The following is a 24,469-nucleotide window of genomic DNA, read 5'->3' on the forward strand; positions in this document are numbered from 1 at the left end:
CTCTTTGCCGACGTGTTTTTAAATGAAGGCAACGACCATCGGCCCCCTGGCGGCTTTGTAAGATGCACCAAAATAAGGAAAATTATTATTATAATTTGTTTGATATTCGGCATTAATTTTGCTAATATGTAAATGACTTATTGCGTTACTACATTTGCCCGCTTTATTCATTATATGAATTGTTTATTCAGAAAATTTAAATTGTAAACGTCATATCACGACCTGAGAAAAAAAAGGAAGAAATATTGTGAATGTTTCGTGTACATTCAGTCATGGTGCGTACGTGTACGTGTACGGCGTCAGCTCTCCACCGCTCTGTCGGCACGCCACGGCACGTTCCGGTATCAGCGGCCAACCGCAACCCACGAACTTAAAAAACAAAAAAAAAACAGCAGTTGGCAACGAAGGCACATGGACACGCGGCGTTGTGTTACTCCGCTAGCCAATCACAGAAGCAAAGTCGTCGTCATTCGACGTTTTTAAAATGGCGTCGTGCTTGATACCTCCGCAGCGTCTGCTGTTCTTGAAGGGTCTTTTCATCAGCGGAAGCGATGAGGTGTGCAATACACATGGACAAAGTGTATGGAGTCTGAGCATTTCACTCTTCAAAAGTCCTCGGTACAGTTCATTTCCTTGCTGTGCCCATTTTACTCGTAAAACTTCACTGCCAACTGAAGTGAAATTTGACAGTAAATAGTTGCAGCGAAGCAAGCGTTTTATTTCAGTTCAGTAAACAATTAGGCTTTCGCCGTACCACTATAATAGACGAGTGGAAACGTATAAAATTAAGAGCTTATAACTTTATTTTCGTGGTTACCGCCTTATTTAGGTAACAGGAAAAGTTTGAAGCATTTTGAAGTACGAACTATTTGCAGCCTTGCGGAGGAACAGTGGCTGGCGGTTATGAGGGCGTGGGCGGGGCTTCACTGCAGACTTTAGTTGTATCCGACTAGAATAGATTAATGCGAAAGCAATACAGGGTCCTGAATATTTCGCTGCGCGTGTTTGAAAAAGATTTTGCACTCACCGCTGCACTGTTCTTGCTCAAACTTTGGAGGACGATCACATTTTGGCGTCGACTTTGTTTGGTATAAAACTTGGCACAGTTAATTGCCTGGATTTTAGGAAAAAATTGCAAGTTTGCCTGCACTTATGGGGATGCAAGCTGCTGCCATGACGGTGCAAGCATAAACTTGTATTGCCGTCTGCCGTCAACTGCAAAAAGCAGCATTTCAGGAAGAGCTGCCGCGCGTTGCTCGCTCTTGGAACAGGCGATATATATATGTTGCAAATTACTATTACAATAAGTGAAATAGCCTGGGAATGCTTCTGTCAGCATATTTAACAGACAGAGACCTATCTATCACGGGGCCCGAAAAGTGATCTGAATTTGCATTTATCTCTTGCAACTATATAAAATCTCAAGATGATACAGGAACAAAAGGCAATGCGTGCTCCATAGTGGTCCCGGATCCCGCCCAGTAGCAGCAGTACAGCGCACATAAAGAATGCACATTTGCTACAAAGAATTTGAATTGAACAAATAATTGTACTTTCCGTTTAAGTCTACAGTATAAATGCATTGCTAGTTTAGGTAATGGTATTGTCGAGGTTATACATAACGATGTACAATTAACATAAATTACTTGCTATATTCACACAAAAGAAAGTTGACTGGCCATCTCGGCCCTGCAACAGTGCATGTCCAGCGAATCTGTTGAAAACCACCACTATAACTGCTGAGGGGGGCATGCAATGCTTTATTGCTTTATAACGCACCCCCCCCCCCCCACTCAATTACCAATAGATTTGATGTCTGTTAAATTCACAGCTCTTCCAGGGTAAGGGGATGAATTCTTTGTTCGCAAAACAGATTCATAAAGCTTCGGATAGCTTACATGCGTAATTTACTACAAATGTCATAATTAGTGCCCTATTTATGAAGTTTACCTACATATCGCCCATAACGCGCCATTTATTTTCGCTAAATATAAACGAAATATCTTGTTTAGTTCACTGAGAACATTGCTGAAACCAAGACAGAACATGTTACGACACCTGAAAATAGGGAAAGAAAAACGACGGCTCATTAATCATTTGCAACGCTTCTAACCAGACCAGGAAAGTAAAAATTTTGTTGCACATTGCAGTTGCCATTTCCCCCCTCCCCTTTCCACAAAATATAAAACTGTTGTAAACTACAGCTATGTATGGACACTAGGAAGCATAGCTGATAGTGGCCATATCACACACTCTAACACCTGAATAAGAATTTGTTTACAAAGGCTGTGTTTGATCCAATCGCATTTAACTTCGCACAAGGGGTTTCCACAGTGTACCACCAATTTTCGCTAAATTTGATTTTGGCAGCTTTTATAGTTCTGCCAGGGCAGCGGGCTCCATTCTTCCCCGCTGGTTAGACACGCTCAAACACTTTAGAGTACTTGCATACGTAATTTATTGCGAAAGCCCCAATTGCCCTTCTATTTTGAACTTTACCTCCACATCACCCATTAACTTGTCCTTACAGTCACCAGACATAATGAAGCTGCCTCCTAAATTTAGTTCAGTGAGGACACCAGATGAACCTAATATATCACGCATGAAAAAGTAAGAAGAAAAAAGATGAGGGTTCAATGATTATTTGTAACGCTTCTAAATAAGCCAGAAAGGTTAAAACTATGCAACACATTGCACTTAAAATGCTGCCTATTCCTTCAAAGTATAAAATATCTGAAACGCAGAGTTCTCTTGGGACATAGGGAAACCTAGCTAATAGCAGTAGCATGATACTTTCGAACACTTGCTTACAATTTTTTTAACGCTGTACTTGATCGACACATATTTACCATCGCATATAAACTTGGTGTATTGTTCCCCTTATGTTTGCAAAATTTGACCTCAGTTGTAATTAGGCCAGTGCAGCCGTCCCACTCTTATACCACTCGCAAAACAGGCTAATAATGCTATGGACCACTTGCATACATATTCTACTGGAAAATGCGCATTTCACCCACCCATTCGGAACATCGCCCACACTTTTCCATACCATGCCCTAACTCTCCTTAGATATAAACAAGATGCTTTGTTTAGCTCACCAAGGACACTGGAGAAACAAAACTACGAATCTCGTAACATCCCCTTCAGTCATGCCATACACATTGGTGAATGCAACTTATTTTTGCCGTTACTGTACGGTGGTTGCAAGGAATAGACAATGAACATCAGGATTTTAGTAAATTGAACATTCTGCAGTCTTAAAGTACACCCTTTCACTTCTCAGTGAAATGTATCGCTTCACATGACTGCTTTCATGAAGGCACTACCGTCTTTGACGGGACGTTTCAAGCGGAGCGTTTCGGTAGTAATCGCGAAAGATTATTTCTTCCCTTGTTGTAATGGCTGTGCCCAATAATTAACCTGTGCATGTAATTTGAGCAGGTGATTCCATATGTTTAATGAAGTAACGTAGCATGGCTGACTGTACAATAAATTAATAATTAATTACTATGTAGTTATGATGGGTCACTATAAAATGCACCGAGTGCATTTTATAGTGACCCACATGCTGCCCAGGACTCTGAGAAGCTGCACACGCCAATGTCCATTGGCCGAAGGCTGCGCCTCGGGCAGTGCTGCGTAGCACGGGACGACAAATTTTTTAGGCCAAATCGAAAGACAGGCACTTTTGGCAAAAGATAATGCGTCTTTCACTTATGGCCCCATAGTGCCGCCAAGACAGAGCTAGGCCGACACCAATAGGGTCCTGTGCTTTCGCACCGACCAGTCGAATTCGAATTACCCAGTGGGAGTAATTTCAGGATCGAAATAACGAAAGTTTTGGCCCATATGGTATGGCTGCAGGCCTGGAACAGTCGGAATTGAATTACCTGTAGTCAAATTAATGAACAATTAGTATGTCTACTAAATTACTGCTACAGAGCAACACAGTCCCCATGGTTTAATGCTAACTTAAAGGGACACTAAACGCAAATACTAAGTCAAGCTAAAGTGATAGATTAGTGCTCGAGAATCTCTAAGGCATCAATATTATCACGAACAGAGCCTCAATAATCGAGAAATTGAGGTAAATGCAGGACATGATTAGAGACTCCCCCGGGACATTCAAGCACTTGCCCGATGACAAAGCACTCCTCAGTTAAATTCTGTCACTAGTACTCAACTACTAGTTCCAAAAAACATCCTTGTATTATAATATGAAATAAAATGCTACTTGTCCAGTTCTATTTCATTTTTAGAAAAAAGAACTCATTGAAATTACCCTTGACAACGATGCGGGCGGCCAAAGGGTTCGTTTTCACTCGACTAGCCGCCGGTGGGGTGGGGTGCAGGCCTTAGGATTCCGTGATTTGAGAATCTGTGATTACGCAACATGTTTAACTGCCTTGTTTGACGCATTATATAGGGTGTTTTAGCTAACTTTAGCCAGAGTTTAAAAATATGCCAATGCACTCTAAGACGACGCAACCAAATGCATGTATCTCACTTTTGCATGCACTGTGTAGCTGTTTCTGTATTTTGTTTAACTAGAAAATGAGTCAAGATTATTTACTAATTTCTGAAGCAACGAAGCTAGGAAAAAAATTGCAATTAGAAAGTTTCAGAGCACTTTGCAAAGCATCCGAATAAACAGTTTCTGTCTTTCTATCTATTAAATATTAGTGTTTTTCAGCTCACTGCGAAATACACAAAACCAATGTGACATGCCCGTCGTGATTGCACTGCTCCCAAGCTTTCTGCGCACAAACAGCCATATGTGCACTATCTGCCACTTAAAAAGCGACAGAGCAGCGACGCAAGCGTTGGCTCTTCGATTTAAGCTAGCAACCGTTATCTCCTGTGCTGTGTAAAGCGACTGATGGACGTGGTTGTAGTGGTAGGTGGTAATTCCAGACAGCGATAAACAGACTATCGTGCATCGGCCGCTAAAGCGCAAGCAATTTCGTGATGCCTTTTTCCAACGAGGAAAAAGCAAACATGATCCTTGCCCCAGTAGCTGCAAGCAGACAGAGACGGCAGGCTGCAAGAATATTTCGAAGCTGGCACCCGAGTACGCGACTGAGCCTGATGACAATATTCAACACTTATGAGTTGCTGAAGCAAACCGGCAGCTTCACAAGAAAGAGGCAGACAACTTCATTTATAAATAATGAGGTTCGCTCCAACGTTTTGTCTTTCATGGCGGCTAATCCACACGCTAGCACGCGTCGCGTGGTGCACAGCTTGGTGTGTCCAACTCAACTGCCTGGATGATTTTGAAAACAGCTGGACTGCACCCTTATCACCTGCAGTGGCATCAATGCCTGGAGTCAAGGGATCTTCAAGAGAGACTCAACTTTCAGAATTGGATTTTGATTCTGGAGGAGTAGGATTCTGACTTTCTCACCAAGGTATCCGGACTGACGAGATGAGCTTTTCCTGAAATTGCCAAGTAAATATCCACAATGCCCACTATAGAAGTGAGCAAAATCCCCACTGGCTAGGAATATTCCGCCACCAATACCAGTGGTCGTTTAACGTTTGGTGCGGAATATATGACAGCACAGTCATTGGCCCATTTTTTTTAACAACACTCTGACCGGCAAGAGTATGTCAGTTCCTCAAAGGGCAGGTTGAAGACTTCTGCTGCAACATGCCACTAGCCCAGCTTGACACAATGTAGTGTCAGCATGACGGGGCCAGTCAAGCACGAGCAAGCCTTGATGTTACTTTTCCAGGGCAATTGATAGGGAGAAACGGGCCTGTGCTGTGGCTGGCAATGTCATCCGACCTCAACCCTCTTGACTTTTTCTTCTGGGGCTATATTAAGGATCACATATACACGACGGAAATGGCGACTCCAGAAGCCTTACAGGAGAAGATAATTGAAGTCTGCCACAGCATTTCACCGACGGTGCTCAAGGCAGCGACAGCAAGCGTTCTCAGAAGGTCCCAGTGTTGTATTGCAGCAGAAGGTGACCTCTTCGAGCGCTTACTGTGAAAGCGCATGGAAAATAAACGTAAATTCAGTGAAAGACTGCGTCTGGTCACTAATGATACTCTTATTCCACCATTTTCAGCCTTCTGAAAACTTAGTTTTCTTTTCTTTTTTTTATGGATGTTCAATTTCCTTACAGCTATCGCGAAATGATGGACCTGTTGCTTCCGGCAGCACAAGCGATAACCGCTGCGTCTGCTTATCGCTATAACGAACTTTCGCGAGGGGAGCACATCGCTGGCGTAAACGGCACAGCCGATGCCTACGTGGTTGCCCTGTCGCCTTTCAAGTGGTAGCGCGCCTATGGCTGTTTGTGCGCGGAACGTTGAGGAGCAGTGCAATCATGACGCGCAAGCGGGCATGTCACTAGTTTTGTAGTTCGCGGGCATCATCAGTAAGCTGAAATACACTAATACCTAATATATATATAGAAAGACAGAAACTGTTTATTCAGACGCTTTGCAAAACGCCCTGCAATTTTCTAAATGGAATTTTTTTCCTAACTTCGTTACTTCAGAAGTTGGTTTATTAATCTTGACTAAAAATCTAATTAAGCGAAATACAAAATATAGCGTGACACACTACATACAAAAGTTAGCAACATGCACTTGGTCGCGTCGTCTTAGAGCGCATCGGCATATTTTTAAACTCTGGCTAAAATTAGCTGAAATACCCTGTATAAAGTGACTTTTGCTTAGATACGTAGATTTATTGGTTACTTAAACGTATATTTAAATATCTTGTTGAGAGGTTTTGTGGATATATGCAGTGAACTTTGTTTCCTGAGACACTTTTTGCTTTTTATCAATCTTTATCTTGGCATTTGTGTATTCCATTGTACTTCGAATTTCTAATGTATATTTTGCAAAACTGCTGCTACAGCTGCTCCTGCGCAGTGCATTGGAATGAAGGACAGTGCCACTGAGATTTTTCCCTGGCCGTTGCATATGTACAAAAAAGTAAACAAGGCTTTCGAATGACAAAGTATCATTAACATATTTGTCCTCAACGTGTTCATTTCATGGCCTTTACATTTATCATATCAGCGGCATGCACTCTTTTGCATGTTTCGCATTGATATAGTTCTAAAGTTCGTGTGATATTTTCTTTCTGAATAAATAGACAAACAACATGCATGGAAGCATTGATACCAGTTATTTTCGGCACAATTTTTAGGACATAAGAATACAGTAGTTTATGAAAAAATACATATTTTACTTGTCTTGACAGTGTGTAGCGTTCAAGAATTTGTTTGCAGCATCTTTGGCAATTGCAATGCAGTTATTATTAAGTATTTGATCCCTCGACAAATTATGTGAGGAGGCCAAGCTCCAACGTGAGCCCTCCCCGAACGAAATTTCTGGCTACGCCACTGCGACGAGCATGCACGTGAGAGTTCTTGCGATTGATTACAAAAAAATCCAAGAAGAGCAACAAAAATAAAAATGATCTAAAACAACGCATTAGCAGCCGTATAACACAGTGTGTGTTTGTTATTAAGAATTAATACTTGTTTCATTTCATTACTGATCCTATATAAAAAGCAGTTGCGCACAATTGCAGTAAAAAACTCTCTAGCCTCAACAGCGTTGACTGTTGTGTATGGAAAGGAGTTTAGTGTTCCTAGAATCGATATGGTAGTTGCCAATTGCTTGTTCACCAGCCTGCTTTTTGCCCACTTTTGCACTGAAGTCGCCCATTACTACAGTATATTGAGTTTGCACTTTTCTCATCGCTAATTCATTATTTTCATAAAACTGATCTATCTTATCATCATCATGACTGGAGGTTGGAGCGTAGGCTTGTACTACTTTTATTCTATACCTCTTAAATTTTTTTACGACTACTGCTACCCTCTCATTAATGCTGTAGAATTCATCAATGTTGCCCTCTATGTCCTTGTGGATTAGGAATCCTACCCCGTATTGCTTCTTTTCTGGGAGTCCTCTATAGCAGAGGATGTGGCCATTATTCAGCACTGTATAAGCCTCACCAGTTCTAACCTCACTAAGGCCAATAATATCCCACATAATGCCTGGTAGTTCCTCAAAGAGTCCTGCTAAGCTAGCTTCACTCGAGAGGGTTCTTGTGTTGAACGTTGCAAGGTTCAGTTTACAGTGGCGGCCTGTCTGGGTCAACAGATTCTTGGCACTCTCTGCTGCATTGCAGGTCTGACTGTGGCCTTGGTCAAGTGCTCCACAGCTGCTGGGGACTGAGGGCCATGGGTTGATTGAAGGAGTCATGAGGGAAGTGGTAGCGGAATACTGCACCAAGGAGGCCAATTCCTGTTCTTGTGAGGGAGTGCATTTTCCTGAAGTTTAGTGGGCCTTCCTCCTTTGGTTGCACCTGGACTAGTACAGCCCCACTGGCTCTCGACCTTTTATGCTGTGGTCAGGCGCCACTCCAAGCCTGGAGATGTAGTGTACTGGAGCAGGATTTGAACTTACAACCTTCAGATTAGAAAGCGGATGTTATACTAAAAAAAGAAAACAATTACAATAAAAATTTTAAAAATATATACATATATATACATATATATAGAAACAAGAATTTGAATTTTTGACTATAGCAGCCGAGCATCCAAGATAGTTCAGTGAGTTAACCCGACATGTGGCGAGGCCACCTTAAGACACAGCAGTCCAGTCCAGAGCAACGCACATGCCCAAAAACGAACTCCCATTGAAACTAACTACGAGCTGCAGAAATCTCTTCTGCAGTGAATCAAGAATTCTATACCAATCATTAGATGGAGAAAAGGCACCTGTCAAGTGATCAACTGCAGACTCGACGTGTACTTCACGCATGGGGACAAATGTGTAGGAAGTGATTAAACAAGTTAGGTGCCGAATCTGGGAAAGATCTATCGATTGGGACTAAGTACTAAGTTGCGATTAAATTATGCTCTAAATAGTGGAAAGCTATTGGATCATTCCTCACCGCAATTTGGCTCGGAAGAAGAGAGGATAAAGAAATGCTAAAAAAATTTATAACTGGTTCTGACAGCGTGGTTTTGAACCACACGCGACCAGGGGACCATGATGACGGTCAAGGAAACTAGACATTTTCAACAAGCTTGGTATTTGAAGCAGAAAACCATCCTGAACATCGCTGAACAACGCAAACAGAAACATTTCTTAATTACCAGTCTTAATGTGACTGGACAAAGTTTATCCTTCAGTGCTCGGTACCATCATAGCTAGAAAACTTATTAACCAATTTAGCATTGTAAAACGAGAGAAAAAAAAATCGGAGCCTTTTATTATGTGAAGATGGAAGACCAGCAAAGCTGTATTGCTCAATAGCTATATTAGGTTCTATATGGTGGTTACGCTACATTGGTTAGTAAAGGCACTAACACATAACTTCGCTGTTTGTTTCGTATTTTTTTATTTCCAAAATTTTTCTTTACTACTTTTTCTTACTTTATACATATGCACCGACGTTCAGATAGGCATAGTCACAGGCTAGCGTTTGCTCCGATGCATTGTTTTTGTCAACATCATAAGTTCGTTGTTTGTTTCGTCTTTATTTAATTATCATTATTTATTTATTATTTGATTATTAATATTTATATTTTTTTAATATTTTTCGTCTTTTTTTAAGGGTGCATTACAAGTGCCCAAGCCCACAGGGGTATGCGCCATTGAGTTTGGACCTTTTCTGCACTATCACCAGTGCCTGCCCACATGGTGATGTTTTTCTCAACTCAGACACATCTTTTTCCAGATTCCAGCCATAGACAGCTTCACTGTAAAAAAAGAAAGAGATAAAGAAAACAGGATTCCTGCACTCACCTGAGAACCACTGTCCACACACACTAAAGGAACACAGCTAGCAGCCTAGTTTTGCCTGCTGCAACAGGCACCGTAGAAGCCTTTTTTTCAGCTGACGCAATGTGCACCTGAACAGCGTGCTGCACATGGCCCCGAGTTGCAGAAATCCCTTCTGTAGCGAATCAAAAATTCTGCGCAAATTATTAGCTGGAGAAAAAGTGCCTGTCAACTGATCAATTACAGACGTGACGTGTACTTCAGGCATGGGGACAACCGTGTTGGAAGTGATTAAAGAACGAGTTATACACCGAATCTGGGAAAGATCTATCGATCGGAAATAAGTACTAAGTTGTGATTAATTTATACTATAGAGAAGTGGAAAGCTATACCTGAGCACTCCTCATTGTCATATGCAGGACAGCATTGTTTATCTGGCTCGGAAGCGAGCACTATTCTCCTGTCTCTGGCCACGTCGAGGGGTGCTATTCCGCCTATTGAACATAGCAGAAGCATTGGTTGTCTTGTTTCAAAATTCATGCTTTGGAGCAGGCTAACAGAGCCCAGGTAGTTTGGAACAGGATGGCACATCACTTCTCTTCCACTGTTGAAAGTTTTGCAGCACTTATTGATCAGCATACTCATCACACATGTCATTTTGAAATGTGTCTGTGCAGTAACCAGTGATGAAAAAATTTCCTGTAAAACAGTGACCTCCATTCAATCCATTCAACTGTCAACATTCCAGATTTTATTTCAACGTAGATCTAATATACAAAAAGCTTATTGCACACAAATGATGCAATTATAAATTTAGTAAAACACCACTAACCTGCATGTTACAAAAGCATACTGTACAGTTCAAAACGTAAAAAAAAAATGCTTACACAGATTGCTGGTTTATATCGTTTACAAAACAAGATATTCACAACAAGACAGACACACAATACCTTCAAAAACATTCCTAAAAACAGAAACACTGACTTCTATACACATTAACATGTTGCTGTAAGAGAAACCACACTTTGATATCAGTTCTTACATGCTTAAAAAATCAGACGTGGCTAAGATGTAAGGAGTACTCATTTTGCAGCCTATACATGACAATAGATGTTTTCAAATAGTTATATTCAGCACACACTTGTTAAGGCAGGCGGGGTCTCGCATGACTAGAGACAGGACGTTTTAAGCAAAATGTACCTTTTTTGAAGTTACATTTAGATGCGAAGTTGGAAATTGGAAGACTGAAGCAAATGTTGCTTGCTAAACTTGGTACAGTTTCACCGAGCCTATGTTTGTTTCCTTAGCTGCACAGTCTGCATGTGCAGAAGGCCCTGCCAAACAACAGAACGCTATGCAAATAGCAGCACTCTGTTGCAGGCCATGGGGTGAAACCCCCACTGACATAACATTGATTGATCTGAACATGTTTTAATGTCCTAATGATTCACAAAACTTTGAGTAATATAAAAGGCTCTGGGTAGCATCAATGTTCTCTCAGGCAGGCCTCAAGTGGGCCCAGTGGGTACCACATTAGCATAATTCTCAGGCTTATACTTCAATGTCTGAAAAAACATGCACATAAGAACCACATGAAAAAAATAAAATAATTCAAGTATCAGAATCACTGCCAGCACAATATGGCAGGTTCACTGTTGCATGAGCCCTAGTTGATGCTAAAGATTGAACGTCTTCCAGTAATATGAAACTGCTTGTCAGTCACAACATATTCTGCTGCTAACAACATTACAATGTGAAACTGGCTGCATTAACCTCTTGCTCCACTCATTCACACCATGCTTTATCTGACACAGCAACAGTTTGGCAAGTGCACGCATCCCAAGCAGATTTCAGGACACTGAGAGTGCTGCACATACAAATAGCTCCTCCCACAGCAACTGGAGGTTGAATTCATGCATGAATCAGGACATTCAAACAGTAGCAACGGTGTTAAAAAAGTGACTATTAATTGTCAATGTTTAACATTGACAATGCACACTCTCTTGTGCACTACATCACAAGCTCCCAATGCCATGTGTGGCTACTATCACATTATAGGTGTCCAGTGAGTTACCTCCAGTAAAAGGAGCCCCAGAAAAATGTAATGTAAATTTATGGTTGTGAGTAAAGCAAAGGTTAGAAGTGAGTATGTCATCTGAGTGTTCCAATTCAGTTTCGTTAAGACTATTTGAACCTAATATGCTTTCCATACCCTGAGAAATATGCATTTTCAAGATTCTATTGTAGATGCCTGCAGTGGAACAAGCACATATGTTTCTCTTTCTATTTCATTCTTTGCTTATTTTTTTATGCTTCTAGCGCTAATATGTTAAAGTGCCTCAATAAAAAAAATTGCAAATCATGAGCACAAACACTGAAGTAAGATACACCTCAAAATCAATTTGGCATGACAAGTTACAATAACATCTTGACAACATCAGCCATAATGTCAAGCTTATGTGACATACATAAGTCTACTTCTGAATTAAGTGAAGTGAGTACTTTAATAAGAACTTAACAGGCCCTTTTTCAAAAGTGTCAATGTGATAAGCACATGTATATTATGGCGGCTGATGACAAGCTCGTCAACATTGAGAGCATGTCTTGCACAATAAGATAAGAACAGAAAAGATCAAAACTCCTGCAGAACACACTTGCAGAAGTAATACAACATCATAAAGGTAAGAAAGCTAATGGCACTAACATATTTTTCAATTCCTCCTTTCTGTTTCTACTTATGCACGTGCAATCAGCTGCTTCTCATTCACCACCCTCGGAAACAATAGCAAACACAGTGATATGGAAGTCATGGATTTATTTTTCTTGCCTTCTTTATATCAACATGCTACTCCTTTATATTCACAATCTTCCTTCATATTCATAACCCTACAACTCATCCTGCATCTCCATCATGTTCATAATTTGCCCAGATAATTGGATCTTAAAAAGCAACAGCACACATGATGACAACCAAAAATGAAGTACTCGGAGTAATGGCCTGCCTTGCAGATTATTGATATTTTTTTACTGAAATTACGAGGATGCATGTTTGACATTAACAGCATACCTAGATGGGCAATCAAAGCACCAGGCTTGAACTAATGCACTGGTCTCACATGGATATTTCAGGCCTGTGACACCAGTATTGAGAAATTGCACTTGCACAAAATATATGCTTTCATGAAGCCAAATACTGGCCCAAAGACAAGAGTGCTTCAGAATGCTTAGCATGAACACAGAACTTGATGCATGAGCTGTGGCTCCAGCTAGCATTTGTGCTAAATTAGAGCATGTGTACAGAAGGCTGAGGGTGAACAACTCATTGGCTGAAGTTCGTGGAACCAGCAGTGAGATCTGAGCAGCACATACCATGCCTGCAGTGGACCTTACACACAAAGTCTCTGTCATCCATGTGACTGGTGGCTACCTTCAAATGTAGGCATTGTGCAGGTGGAGACATCATAAACTGAAGTCAGCAATAACGTCATGCGGTGCAGACGCTATGCACTCACTCAGGAGTCAAAAGCATAGCTTGTGCTGACAGAAAAAAAAAGCCTACATGTCAGACTACTTTGATATTGCGCACAGAAAGCAAGTGCAATTCCCAAATACTGGATAAACGGCCAAGAAATGAGAAGTTCCAACTCATATCTTTTCAGAGAAGCCCAAGTGCTGAGCCACTTTTTGGTGAATTTTCTTGCACCCTGTAGAAGAGTATAGTGAATATTCTGCTGGTATGTAGTCAAGTTCATTGGCAATGTCTTCTACAAGTTTGTCACTGGCTGTGCGGCTGCGGCGCTTGAACTCGTCTCGGATGCAGGCCATGATTTGTTTCCTTTCAAGTGGCAGGAATGGCACAAACACATCAATCAAGTTCTTCTGCACAATGTCAGCACGATAGAGGCCTCCTGCACAGATCAGATTATCGATGACAAAATGAAAAAAAAGAAAAAATAACGAACAGAAAATTATTCGTTCTAAGAGCGAAGACGTTCAAAATTATGGACCTACTGTATTACTGTTGCAGCTTGTGCCTATTACAATACACTTGACTCCAGAACTCGTATAAAAAAGTTTGTGTAGAAGCATGCTAGAAGACTGCACAAAGGCAAGAACTGGCAATGACCTATGGAGAGCTGGTGCAGCCAGCGTAGGCCAAACTGAAGACAGAAAATCTATAAAGCACTTCACTGTTCAACCAAGTAAAAATAAACCAAACAGAAAAGAAGGTGAAGTAGTAAAAAGCTCCCTTCATCAATCACCTGATTTCAGAAGAATCTTGTAAAACTCCTAAACCTTGAGCATACGGTTAAGTAGCATTGTGTTTTCTGTTCAGCTCCATTCTGCTTACATATGCCGACTTCTACTGAAAGCAATTCGAATTGAATGCAGTCAAACAATTCTAGCTAAGATCTTCACTTGAAACACAATAGCCCACAGCAGCATACCTTCTGTTCTTACTAACATGAAAACGCCTTTGCCACAGTGTCAATATTTTCTTTTCTTTCCATTTTTATATTATCTTTTTCTCTTGTGTGTTTAACATACTGCTTAGTTACCTGTGAAGTTCCAAACTGTATTTACACTAATTGCTTTTCTGCCAGAGTTACAACTGTATTTTGACATATTTATACCCTCCCCCCTTTGTCCCCTCTAAGTAATGCTCACAGGCATTTAAGGTGGAATAAACGAATGAATAAAAGAGTTATCAGCTCATCCGTAGAAACATGGATGCCAGAAGCACAACTAGTGCAACCTAACAAACAAGTGCTACATGCAGACTGTGTAGCCAGATGGGGAGTACAAAGTGGTCTCAGCCACCTGCAGCTCCTTCATGCACACTGGTGCACCTATACATCATGGTCAGGAATGAAATGAGCAATATCACAATCAGTCATGGTGAACCAATGCATCAGCTGGTGCATAGATCCAAAATTCCATTTAGAATTAAATTTAATTCTCGGGTTTTGCATGCCAAAACCACGATACGATTATGAGGCACGCCGTAGTGGGGGACTCCAGATTAATTTTGATCACCTGGGGTTCTTTACCGTGCACCCAATGCATGGAAACTGGGTATTTTTTGCATTTCGCCCCAATCAAAATACTTCCACGGCAGCCGGAATTTCCATTTAGAATTGCCATCTGGCTTTCTCCAATGTCAGCCAGCCTCACCTTTTTCGTTGAAGCTCCCCAGCTCAATGACTTTTTCCATGTCATTCAGCCTGACCTTGCTGCGATCTATACCATCCTTCCAGGCATCCAGTGTGGCACGTGCAATTACATCCCCAGCAGTGTTACTGAAAATCATAAAAGGCATGCGACAACACACACATTAGTAATCAACACCACACAGTTTATGATGGTGTCCAAAAATCAATGTCTATGATGTATTTCCTGCTTCCAATATTGCTTCCACCGCATGAGCAAGCAAAAGCATAGCCGTTAAGATCTACATTTAAAATAGAGAGAGCGCCACCCTATGAGACTTGGATTTGGACACCATCTACTGCATAAGGGTGCGTGTGTACACCTTGTACCTTCGGCAGTGCTGCAAGTTACTTGTGAGATAGAGTATAGGTAGCTGCACTTTTCTAATGAAGCATTATAAGTTTAAAATTAGCTGTACACATTTAGGAACACCAGGGGTTACTTAAAAAAAAAATAATTGGACACCTGCACTGGCAAAAAGACTAAGGGCAGGTTTGCTATTGAGAAATCTAAAACAATGTTTAATAGCACGGCAAGGAAACAAGCATTCATAAGCTGCCTTTCGTAGTCACAGGGGACCCAAATGGTTAGAAAGAAATTTTGAGAAAAGAAGAAGGGAAGCACATATGGGACACACTCCGAAGTCATGACTAGTGGCTTAACATTATCCCTGAAAAGCAGAGGCAGATCCAGGTGCCTACGTTGGGGGGGGGGGGGGGGGGGGGATTGTAGAACTAATCACACGTCTGTAACCAAATGGTCTTGATTTGTTCTCAGTGGCACCTCTCAGTGCCTTTTTCATCAACAACATCTTGCAGATAACGATGTGACCGGTTTATAAACAAATTGACACCGGTAGGCATGGTCAAACCTTATAATAACACTAAAGACTAAAAACTGTACGGAAACAGAAAAGGGAGGTACAAATCGCACTTAACCTCTTCGCTACTGAAAAAAATGTAGGCAAGAGGAACATTTTCAACATTTCATTTGAAATGTTTCCAGAAGTACTGAAAAAAAAGTTGTGAAAAAATTTTCATTTTCAAATGGCACAAATGAGTGTCCACGAACATTAGTTGGTAGTGTGGTAAAAATAAAAGAAATAATTTTACCCTTGCAGGCACAAGAAAACATTGCATTTCATGCACCAAACTCTCAACTTTGCAATCTTTGCACATTGCACATTGCATTTTCAATTTTATGAAATTCTGGCAAATGGTCAAAACCATTTTCTCATGTCGCTGTCAGGTATGGCCTCTCGAGCTGCTGGTCTACTTTCGCACCTTTATTCTCTGGCAACAGTTCGATTTTGGTTAGATCTGGTTAATGTTTCGGCTACATCCTGCTTGAAAGACAGGAGAAGATGGTACCTCTTTTTGTTATAGATGCAAAGCTGTTGTGTCACGACATTATTCTACCCATGCATTGCAGACAGCAATACTAAGAAAATGTGTGAGCATCCTAATGACACATTTCCTAGATTTGACCTTCGTCCTAGCATATAAAATATACCTGTTGATGAGGTCTGCTCCCCTCATCAATTGTTTATATTTCTATACACTTCCCAGGTGCGGTACTGATTTTTTTTCGTTTCATCCTTCGATCAGCACTTCCATGAAGGCATAGGGTCTAATCCGACAGCACTGGAAAAGGAATGTACGCCTTTGTTATCCTTTTATCTGTCCAGGCACACATTTCTTTTCTCACACATGAGGAAGGTCGATTCTCCATGGCTTACTTTGCTGTCATTGGGAACGTTTACAGCAGCTCCCTCAGTGCAGTTTGGATTTACTCTTCCAGACGTCAACTTTTTCTCTTGAAGCAATCAAAAATCATCAATACAGTAAAATACTGATTCATGAAAATATGTGACTGCTGCGCAGTTGTCTCTACAAGCTGTATTAACACTGCTCCGCCTAGGCCACTGGCTTTCATGTCATCAGAGAGGACCGTATGTACCTTTCCCAGTGTATATAAAAAAATCAAGCACTAACCCATCTAAGGAGGTTAAAACAAAATCTGTGAGATAGGGTGCTGCAAAACATGGAAAAATAGATACCAAATCTCCACACCCACAACTTATGTTCACAAACGGGGCACCGAGTGCTCTACTTTCAGAACTTCTGCCCACAAACGTGGACATGCTTTCAACACGACTGATAAATGTGAATTTTGGCATTCAGTGCATTAAAACTTTGTTAAGTGATTCACAAAGAATATTGTCATAAATTTTACATGCTGTATTCCATACACAAGAAATATTAATTGCAAAAATTCGAAAACTTACGCCGCGGTCGCTGCACGAGTCTGTTGACACCAATTTGTTTTATATCAGCCATTGAAGGTGACTTGTGCTGCCCTCATTTGGAACATGAGTAAAGCACTTAATAAAGCACTTAAAATAAACCGTGCGATGAATGGCACGAGTTTGAATGATACTGAATGGTTTTCAGATCTATTCACACTAAAAGGTGACTCATAACAGTAAGGACTCCTAGCATAGCAGTGCGGAGCAAGGGAGCATGTGTCTCCGAGTATGAAGGCTATCTCCTTGCTGCCACGCTGATGGCCTCGCTTAGTTAAACAACCTTCTATTCTTTGAAGAAGGCGAAATTGGGGTGGAGATGAAGCGATTAGCTTGCTTCCACCAAGGCAGCGGTTGCGTAAGCCAGTTTCGCGCCTAACAAAAAAAGTAGAAGTGAGGGGTTCTTTGCTTGCCATGGACAGCGATGGTCGCCGAAGTGGCCTAAAATATTTCACGTGCAGAAAAGTCGGCTGTCGAGGGGGGGTGGGGGTGGAAGGTGGGTGGGGGTGGATTAGTTAGTGGCTTTGGGGTGGATCCAGAGTAGTGAATCCAGGGGGGGGGGGCGATCGCACCCCCCCCACCTGGATTCACCACTGCTGAAAAGAAGAGTGGATAATCATTGCATTCTACCGATACTAGCCTAAGGGTGGAAACTCGGAGGCTAATGAAGAAGCTTAAAGGGCCCCTCACCAGGTCGGGCCATTTTGAGCTGGCAGTGCAGTGCATAAAATGCACATTCACAATCATGTCTGCTCAGAATTACATCGCTATGCACCACAGAAAGAGCTCAAACTTCAAACTAAAAACCAATTGCCTTTCTCCTTGTGGGCGCCACGCTCCACACGGGGGGATGACGTACATCAGCAAGTGCGCCTACATACATGTACAGTCGCCGACCGTTTATTCGGACCTCATGGGGACTGCGGAAATGTCTGAAAAATCAGATTAAGAAAAAAAAAGAAATCCTTTATTTCCACGCACTTATTCGGGCTAGGCAGTAGGCTTGAAGAAATCGTGAATGCGCCATTGCACGCTGTTCCGTTTACGCGCAATCAGATAAGCCTGAATCTTGGAGAGGGTCGTACGGTCACTATAGGCGGCTGAATGCAGTCACTGCTTGTGCACGCTCCGCCTGCGATGGCAGCGTAGCTGCTGGTGCGTCATCTTCCGACTCGGGAGTCATCGTCCGGCAGTGCAGCAGAAACCTGACGGATGATCTCGCCGTCATCGAGTTCAGCGCATGTCAATACAGCAGCGTGAGCACCTGTGAAACTGACAAATGAGACGGTGTCCGGAGCCACTGCACAGGTCTCGGCAGAACACATTCGGCGTCAGTAGGGTGCACATCGGAAGGCGACAAATCCTAGGCTCCCGGCACCCGCTTGCCGGCATTCCCCAGCGCAGTCTGCGCGGGCACTGTCGGTGCCATTAGACACTTGACACTATGTTTCTGTATGCCACGTTGCATCACCGCAACCTCAACACAGCACACAAAGCAAACATCACCACGCCGTCACGCACAACCAGTTGCACAAACGAAAAATGTGGCCTACTCGCAGCGTCGTGCACGAAGAAACAAACAAATCAGCTGCTGGATTGTCTTGACATGGCTTACTAAGCTGAGACCAGAACTGCTGTAGCCACGAACCGGGCACAAACGATGATGATGAGCGGGGATTAGCGCCACCTCGTGGGGCAGCAAAGAGGCTCCGTTCAAAACAAAAATGGCGTTCAGCAAGTTGAACCATGCACCGGTCAGAGTCGGTGCATGGTGCTTTCGATCGAGTTGGCTCAAGGAGTGTCTGAAAAATCAGACGAGAGGTTCCGAACTTTCGGCAGTTGTTATACATTATGGTCTATGGGGAGAATGGCAGTGCAGCGAAGCAGACCGATTAAATTGAGCATGTCCGAATTTTTGGAGTCCAAAAAATCAGTCAGCGACTGTATATGCTGTGACATCGCTTATAGTGACCCATGGCACTTCGAGAATTATTCAATGCAACATCTGTTATTTGTGTAATTTGTTGCTTCAATAGACAAATTAAAGTTTAGAGAAATAATAAAACACACAAACTGAATGTCTGCATGTTTTTGTTTTACTTTGCACTGCAGCAAGAGAGATGTACTTCCGTTTCACCTGCTTGTTCCCACATCACGCAGTTGCGTTACTGAGAGCCAATTTATGTCAGTTTTTACGATGTTCCAGCGCGCAATCATGCTCTGCGATCTGCTTGCATCTGCCTCAATGTTTGCGTAGCACTGACTTATACCACTAGTCAGGTGTTCTCATGCACAGCGTGCAAAAGTGTGCGCTGCACGAAACAAGACAAACGCAACAGCTCGCGCGAGAAAAAAGAAGGCAGGGCCCGTGACATATGCGTCGCACAATCATCCAGCTCTGGTATGGGAGAACGCAGGGAAGGAATTCCGCTTGGGGAGGCTAGACGGGGTAAGTGGAGAGAGTGTCATTGTTGGCAATTATGCTCGCCTCCTGAAATCATGGGTTCGTGGCACTGAAATATTTCTATCTCAGCTATTAAAGGGACCCTGAAACGATTTTGACGATTTTCTACAAACGTACTGAGTCGTTAGAGTAGGTCCTTCTGATCATTAATTGACGCATCTAAGTGCTCTGCGTAAAGCGTGTAGTTTATTATAAGATTTTAAAAATGCACATCGCTGCCGATCGCAGCACAGTGCGCAGCGGCATTTTAAGCCGCCCCTACCCATATGACGAAAATCACCCATATGACGTCAGTGGGGCGAGCTATCCGATTGGCTGATCAGGGCGCGTGATCGATACTTTTTCCAACTTTATGGTAAACAAATGATGTTCGTAATAGTTGGAATGTTAGTTAATTTGTGTTATAAAAAGAAAGTAACATAAAGGGAATGCACAAGAACAATTTTTCAGTACACTTAAGTACTTCCGGCACACAGCAAGTGTCGTCTGCTTGTGTTGCAATGTGCTCCGTCTTTGACGAGAGCTCCGCCGTCAGTGTCAGTCTGTGTTTTCGCGAGTGCTACAATTCGACTTTGTTGCGTTGTGGTCAGCAAACGTAGCAACTGGCAACATGTCAAGCTGCGAAATCGTGTCCCTCTGCAAGCCAGTATACGAGCGGACTGGCTGCAGCGCATCGGACTGCCACTATCCGATCGGCGCTAGGATTTGCGCGATTGTGGCCGTTTCGAGAGTCCGGTATTAGGGTAAACGCAAGCACAAGGGGACAGGGCCTGGCCGTGTCCCCTTGTGTGTCGTTTCATGGGATGAACAGAAGCGTAAATGTGAATGGTCTGCACGGTGCAGCCACCTGGTGGCATAGAGCTCAACCAGACACAATAGCAGTAAGAAAATGTATTCTTCTTTGCTGCTGGTGCAAATTTTTCGCAGGAGTGTAATCGTCAACACGTTGTTTTTGTTAATGTTTAAAATGTTTTACACTTGGTTAGAGCAATATTAGCTCCTTCTTTGGCTGGTTAAGCTCTGCGCCAATGGGTGGCTGGACTGTGGAGACCGATCAGGTAGCTCATGTACGTCTACGCTGAAGTTCCTTCATCAGCTTGAATTTATACCTTCACCATTCCGTCGAAACGTTCACCTAGAGTATGGTTACCGGAATACCAGACACGTTCGGCGCTGCGACAGAATGCTCGCAATGCACGCTGCTTCGATAGCTCTCGCTTGGGGTCGACGGCCAAGCAGCCAGCGGAGAGGTTTCGCGCGGGCGGGGGCGGGCTCCAAAACAACCGGAAGTGTACGATGTGACGTCGCATCGTGACGCAGAACCAGTGAAGGCAGAGCTTAGACCCGATCACTCGGCGAACGAGTTGAGGAGGAAAAGCATGGCTAGGGAGGAGGGTAACTTGCAATCGCTCGTAGCTCCATTAATACGTAACGCTTCACTTAAATTGTGGTGCGAATGTTCTACTTAAGCTGCACCCTACGCGTCTATAAAATTTGTCCGAATCGTTTCAGGGGCCCTTTAAGGAACCAATTTGAAAAATTTTTGCGTTAGAACGCTTCGAAGAGGGCACATAACTTCTAATGTATAAACAAAATTTGCTATTTGGCCTGGTGAGGGGCCCTTTAAAGGACCATGAAATGAATGATAGAAATAAAAATCCAATTTCTACTGTACTTATTTGCATAAAAGAGTGAATTTTAGTCTAACAAATTTACATAATGAAACAAATTGCCAATTTTAGTGACTTCATAATACTGAGGTTTAACTGTAGTACATTGCCTCTATCCTTCTATGGTCAGACACACAGCATACTTTCTGTTGGTTGTGCATATAAGCAGTACAGAGTGATGAGTAAAGATCTATAAATACAAGGCTTTTATATTTTCAATAGTATTTTAGGGCCATGAAAACACTCAAGGAGTTTGATGAGTTCGTAGGTTTTGTTTGCTGGCATAATTCATAGCGCACGGTATTGCATATACCTCCGCAGTGAAGACACTTGTTTGTGGAGTTAAACCATTGGTCTTAAAACTGGTGGCCTGAGAGATGCGTAAGACACAGGAACACAATTCTGAAGTATTGTTGTAGGACTACAGGCAAGAATACTTTGTAGTTCCAGAGGGTGTATGGATATATGTGCCTCTAGGGCAAGCTTTGCAAAGTCTACAAATGACAGGTCACACTCAATACAATGCCATTGCCAATGTGGCAGTAGATATGTGACTACAGTTGCAATCATGCATGCATCATTCTCCTCTGTAGTGGCTCTAGGAGGTGAGTGCACGGGGCACATCACAGATGCCACCACCATGTTTAAATGCCTGCACATTCTAGTCACAGTCTTCAAAGTCCTGTTGACTAAACAGTCGATATATCACTGGGAGTAGGCTTTCAACAAAAGGTTGGGAGCTCTAGTCATGACATTATGCATCAGCTAACTAAATGCCTTCTGAATAATACTCGGTTTTATGTACCAGTGGCAGTGAATATGGGGCAAAAATGATGAAATTGCGTATGAACCAGCGAAAATGCAAGCAGATGCCCACAATGTTTTGGACATCGCTGGACTGGTTCATAATGGGAAAGTTCTTGACCCTGTGAAATATTTTGGGATAGGGATATACACCAAAAAGAACTGACGAGGCATCCAAGTGTGGTAGGTTGCTGGCAAGTGAAGTGACATTGTGACAAATTGAGCTGTAGTCCTGCTTGGCAGAGAACAAGAAACTGTCAAAAGATACTTGAGGTACGATCGCGTTCAATATGAGCTGCAATGTGAGAGCCATGGCTGCAGCGATGCTATTGAGAAAGAAGTGTAGGGAATGTGACCATTTGAGCATTGTGCATACCCCCTGCTTTCAGCAGTGTGCTTTCTTCGCAGAGCAATAATACACAGGTCCACCAATCAGCTATTGCTCCATTGCGAATTAAATAGGAAAAACAAAATAGAAATACAACAAAACGAACAACAATAAAAGTTACAAAGCTAGGGCAGCATATGCCATGACGAAGCACGCTGTGCTAAGGGCTAAGAACTTATGGGCTGCTCTGTGGGCCATTGTATTATTATCATTTTGCAAAGAAAGCACACAGCATAAAGCATGGGGGTATGCACATTTCTGGAATGGCAACGCCCTCTCCACTTCTTTTCTTGAGAGCGTAGCTGTGGCAACGGCTCGCATGTTGCAGCTCACATTCAATGTCATAGTACGTGGCAGATGTCTACAAAAGTACAATGACAGCATCATGATAGCACAGGCAGATCAATTACTTGAAACTATGAAGCAGAGCATCCATCATGCATTCAAAGCCAAGGCATTGCATAATCTAAAGGGCCTCACTTTGGGTAGTAGCCTTCAGGTGTGACAAAGGCAGTTTTTTTACAGTTTAACTGCAATCTGCCAGTACGCAAAGTAAAGGTCTATTGAAGAAAGATATTTTGCACTATGTAGGAAAATCCAGGGCATCTATATGTGGCAGTGTGTAATCATTTTTGGGATTTTTTTGTAAGATGTCGATAGTGCAAACAGCACCGGCAGTTATCTGTCATACTGATTAGCACGATGGAGGAACCCTGAGGGCTACAGCAAGGTTAAATGATGTTTTGAGCAAGCATCTTTCTACATCCCTTCGTATGACTTGGTGCTGAGTAGTGAAGATGCCATAGAGTTGTCAGTGTATCAGGCTGGCATAGCTGGTGTGTATTCAATGGTTCACAACAGATGTTTGACCAAGAGCGTGGTTACTCAGTATGGTGCAAGACGGCAACAGAATGTGCCCATATGCTTGAGCAGAGGGTCATCAGTGATAATTGCCATCAAGGTATCTGACATGGGAGTTGTAGGGAACGAATCAAGAGTGTTGTAGGGAACGAATCAAGAGTGGCAGGTGATGGTGTCACCAATTAAGTTGGAAGTTTGGTAGTCATCAGCTGGGGTACGGATTGCAAGGGATATACCCCGGAGGAGCAAAGGCATACTCCAAAATTCTCCATAAAAGACCGGTTGCATTTTATTTGATTAACAACATGTAGGGAGGCAACATTGTGCACAAGTCTTCGGAGACTGTGGGGACACAACTCTCTTGTGCTCCCTTATGTTGTTTTTCCTGTGTGGCTCTCGCATCTCCTGTAATCCAACTTCACCACGTAGCTGTCAGTGTAGTTGCAGAATAGTACGAGAGACAGCATGAGTGTTGTGCTGCTAACACCACCTAATGGCAGGGTTACTTGGGTGCAAAATGTAGTAGCATCTTTCTTTGTCTTGGGGTTCGGTGGCGCGCGCGGTCTTCTCGCATGCCGGCCGGCATGTTTCACAGGGCCGTCCCGAGAAAGGCTTTGGACTGGCACACAGGGATGGACAAACACGATTGTTCTAACGCACCACCGTTCGCGTGACCATACATGCAAATGATTAGGCATTTCTGTCCAGCATGGGGGTGAACATATTCACTCGATATCCTGTCGTTGTGAGCCAGACTTCCTTGATTTGTCAGCGTCCATTGGTATGTTTCTATTGGTAGTAATTCGGATAGCTGGCATAGCTGTATGAAAGGTGCAACAAATGCCCTCGTGATTGTTTGCACTACTGTGTTGTCATTCCTTTGTCCCAAGGGCATGTTTGAAACTTCACAAGACACAATGTATGGTAGCCATCCACAACTGATGGATCAGGTGAACTGGCAATATAAGTCATGGGGAGGTGAGGCAGGTGAACATAAT

General features: G+C 42.6%; 1 protein-coding gene and 1 long non-coding RNA gene across 2 annotated transcripts in view; one reads left to right on the forward strand and one right to left on the reverse strand.

Moving 5' to 3' along the window:
* Positions 1 to 129: 129 nt before the first annotated feature.
* On the forward strand, positions 130 to 8,915 carry LOC126548244 (uncharacterized). Its single transcript, XR_011895790.1, has 2 exons — positions 130 to 618; positions 8,168 to 8,915. It is a non-coding gene; the product is annotated as an uncharacterized lncRNA (long non-coding RNA).
* Positions 8,916 to 10,496: 1,581 nt separating this feature from the next.
* The window catches only part of LOC126548243 (torsin-1A-like), a 34,465-nt gene continuing 20,492 nt past the window's right edge, over positions 10,497 to 24,469 (reverse strand). Inside the window, exons 4-5 of the mRNA XM_050196395.3 lie at positions 14,944 to 15,068; positions 10,497 to 13,676 (exon numbers count right to left, since the gene is read on the reverse strand). Coding sequence (XP_050052352.1) covers positions 13,414 to 13,676; positions 14,944 to 15,068 — 388 coding nt within the window. The 3' untranslated portion in view covers positions 10,497 to 13,413. The remainder of the gene's footprint in view (positions 13,677 to 14,943; positions 15,069 to 24,469) is intronic.

The sequence above is a fragment of the Dermacentor andersoni genome, chromosome 1 (genome assembly GCF_023375885.2).
Source record: "Dermacentor andersoni chromosome 1, qqDerAnde1_hic_scaffold, whole genome shotgun sequence".
In the NCBI taxonomy this organism is placed as follows: domain Eukaryota; kingdom Metazoa; phylum Arthropoda; class Arachnida; order Ixodida; family Ixodidae; genus Dermacentor; species Dermacentor andersoni.